The sequence below is a fragment of the Colobus angolensis genome, unplaced genomic scaffold (genome assembly GCF_000951035.1).
Source record: "Colobus angolensis palliatus isolate OR3802 unplaced genomic scaffold, Cang.pa_1.0 Scaffold12, whole genome shotgun sequence".
Classification (NCBI taxonomy): Eukaryota; Metazoa; Chordata; class Mammalia; order Primates; family Cercopithecidae; genus Colobus; species Colobus angolensis.
This window is the reverse complement of record NW_012113141.1, coordinates 2,556,501-2,560,115: the sequence shown is the minus strand read 5'-3', so window position 1 is coordinate 2,560,115 and position 3,615 is coordinate 2,556,501. Positions and strand designations below refer to the sequence as shown.

Genomic DNA, 3,615 nt, shown 5'->3' with positions numbered 1-3,615 from the left:
GAGATCGTGCCATTGCACTCCAGCCTGGGCAACAGTGTGAGACTGTGTCTCAAAAAAAAAAAAGACAAGGTCTCACTCTGTCCCCCAGGCTGGAGTGCAGTGGCACAACCATGGCTCACAGCAGCCTCAATCTCCCAAGCTTCTCCCACATCACTGGGACTACAGGCATATGCCAACACACACAGCTAACTTTCTGTACAGATTGCCCAGGTTGGTCTTGAACTCCTGGGCTTAAGTGATCCTTCTGCTTCAGCCTCCCAAAGTGCTGGGATTACAGGCATGAACCACTGCACTCAACCCCAGAATTCGTATTATTAGAAGTTTATTCATGGGTGGTTTGTGTTTGTAGTATGTGTGTGTTTCTATCTCTCCATGTAAAAAAAGAACAAGGCTGCATGTATTTATTTTGTATTCCTGCAGTGCTGAGGTTCAGTGTTATGATATGGTAGGTCAGGGTCCATCCTTGCTGAATGAATGAATGAATGAATGAATGAATGAATGAATTAAAAAAATAGATGACAAACAGGAAGGTGGGTACAACAAGTCACCTCAGAGGTCACCAAGGTCATCTCTGGGGCTGGAGCCACTGACCAGTTCCACTATGGAGAGGCAGCCCTGGCACCTGAGGGACAGGGCTCTGAGCATATTTGCAGTAACCAGGGCAGTTTCCAGGTAAACATCACGCCATGCAATTCTGGCAAAGAGCTTTCCCGCCTCTCTCCACCACCATTAAACCTACTTTATTTTCCTTTGCTTGCTTAAGATTAATAAATGCTTCTGTCTACCTGGTGGCCAAAAATACCATGATTTGTCTCCAAAAATACATAAATAACTAAAGTAAGTGAAAAAGTAAACACTGTATCATGATACCACACTAACTTCTGCAAATGTTTCTTTAAAAATACCAGACATGCAAACCATTCTGCCAGCAACAGAGAAAAGTTGTGGAGAAAAGGGCTTGTTAGCTTTTTCAACCCACGGCATCTGCAGAGCCCAATAATCCCAGAACATCCTTACCTCATCTATTTTGGATTGTTGGCAAGGAAAAGAAAATGTGAATCCCACAGGTAACTTCTTGTCCTTAATCTTCCTTTTCTCCATGAAATCTCCCAGGCACTCAGCAACATGATCAAAAAGCTGAAGGAAACATGAGAGAGCAGTCAGGGGGCCCCAAAGCAGGCTTAGCATTTCACAGAAAAATATAAACCATTCCCTCCCACACACACAGAAAGGAATATATCTACCCAAAGTGCTTGTACTCATGGGACCTGGTGGCCCTGTCTGAAAAGCCATGCTGTCTGTGAATGCAGAGAAGAGTCACTTTTCAAAAGCTGCCTTGTGGGCAAGTACAGCTCTTAGGAAACAATTCAAAGCCTTCAAACAGAACTGGCCTTTCAGTGGTCACTAATATGCAACATCTGGGCACGAGAAAAATGGAAAAATAACAGAAAACCAGCTATGCCTTCATAACGCACAGGTCATGGGTCTCCATCAGTCACCCAAGTGGAGTGGCCTTCCCCCACCCGAAGCCATGCTCTGAAAATTTCAGAAACTCCGAGGGCAATTCCACAGCCTCCAGCCCACTGGAGTGACTTAACAATCCAGACTATCATAATGTTACTTTTTACCGAAGTGTCTTATGCATACCCCAAAAAGTACACACATCCTAAGTGCGGAGTTCGCTGTAGCCATCCATGTAACCAGCACCCAGATGGAGAAACACAAGATGGAGAAACACCTGTAAGACGCCCCCTTCTGCCCCTGCAGTCACTACTGCTACCACCCAGTCCAAGGGCAACTACCAACTGCCCCGATGTCTGTCACCCTCAATTACATCTGCCTGTTTGTCTGGTGTGTCTAAAGGGAAATGAGACTGTGTGTGCTCTTTGACATCTGTGTTCTTTCACTCGACACTATGTGGATGACAGTCATCCACGGAGTTGAGTGTCTTTGCCAACTGTTCATTCTCATTACCACACAGTATTCTTTGGTATGAATATATCACAACTTACCTACTGCATTGTAACCTAAGCTTGCCTGCACTATAACATTATCTATGGCTTATTAGGTGCATACATATCTTAGGACTATCAGCTAGAAAGAGCCTGGAACACTGGTTTCTTAGCTTCTACATGAATACTGCCCATGAGTAGAGGCTCACCACCTCTAAGGTAATCTTTTTGGATCTCTAAAATATAACCAGGGCCAGGCATGGTGGCTCCTGTCTGTAATCCCAACACTTCGGGAGGCCAAGGCAGGAAGATCACTTGAGCCCAGGAGTTTGACACCAGCCTGGGCAACAGAGTGAGACCTCCTCTCTACAAAAAGCTTAAAAATTAGCCAGGCATGGTGGCACTTGCCTGTAGTCCTAACTACTTGGGAGGCTGAGGTGAGAGGATCCCCTGAGCCCAGGAGGTCAAGGCTGCAGTGAGCCATGATCACACCACTGCACTCCAGCCTCGGCAGCAGAGTGAGACCCTGTCTCAAAATATAACCAGAACAGAAGATAATATTCTATGTGTGTTCTAACCAGAGGAGTGGTTAGTAGAACTAAGAACCTCCCTTCTTTATGTCTCTGCCTCTAGTAACCCAACCTGAGCATATATATATATATATATATATACACACACACACACACACATATATCTATATACACACACACACACACTTTTGGCAGCCATGCCACAGTCTAGCTAACCCCTTGTCTCTTTCGCATGATTCTCATGACACTAGACCTCCCTTACACATGGCAGTGACTCAGCCATGGAACTTTTTGGACCCCAGAAGAAGGTTGTCTTAGAAGAGCCAAACCATAGTCACATGAAGTGGCCCCAGCCCGAACTCCCAGGCAAGGTCATCTGTCCGAAGCCTTTACTTGCAGGGCCTCGTGAGGGGGCCAGAAGTCATTGCTGCTGTTCCCATCTTTCCCCAGATTCCCCCACAAGCCAGCTCTAAAGTCGGACTTTGTTGCCAGAGTAAAAGAAAACCTGGTCAATTTTAATGTAGGACCTTCTACCCCTGAGTCACTACTACTCAGGCTTCAGAGCAGCTGGCATCTTAGGCTGAGTTGACACATGACCCTCCCCAGAGAAGCCGGCTAAGCTTCCTGCGACCTACATTGCAGACTGATATAAACTCATTACTAAGTTAGTCCTCACACCCCACACCATCTGCATTCGGAGGCTCCAGACTCTCCTGCAGACTCAGGTGAGAAGGCTGGGTGGAGGGAAGGCTGCCTCTGGAAGAAGCAGGGAGGCGCCTGGGAGAACTCAGCCTGCAGAAATGGATTCCCCTGAATGGGACCTGTCACCAGTTCCTGGATCCATGCCAAACACAACTGCCCAGAGTGCTCCATTGAGAAAGAAAGGCTCTTTCTGGAATGCTGGTGATCCAGGGTGACAAGCCTGCCCAAAGAGGCAGGAAGTGACCCACCCTAGGCTAAGCTATGTCTGCAATCAACTAGGAAAAAAAAGTTACCTAACTGCTCTGAACTCAAAGCTTTAGTGTCTTAAAAAAAACATTATTGCCGGGCACGGTGGCTCAAACCTGTAATCCCAGCACTTTGGGAGGCCGAGACAGGTGGATCACGAGGTCAGGAGATCGAGACCATCCTGG

General features: G+C 46.8%; 1 protein-coding gene across 2 annotated transcripts in view; it reads right to left on the bottom strand.

The window, feature by feature from the left end:
- HK1 (hexokinase 1) overlaps window positions 1-3,615 on the bottom strand; it is an 88,197-nt gene that overhangs the window by 37,578 nt on the left and 47,004 nt on the right. For both annotated transcript variants that reach the window (XM_011927156.1, XM_011927163.1), the window contains exon 4: window positions 1,018-1,137. In XM_011927156.1, coding sequence (XP_011782546.1) covers window positions 1,018-1,137 — 120 coding nt within the window. The remainder of the gene's footprint in view (window positions 1-1,017; window positions 1,138-3,615) is intronic.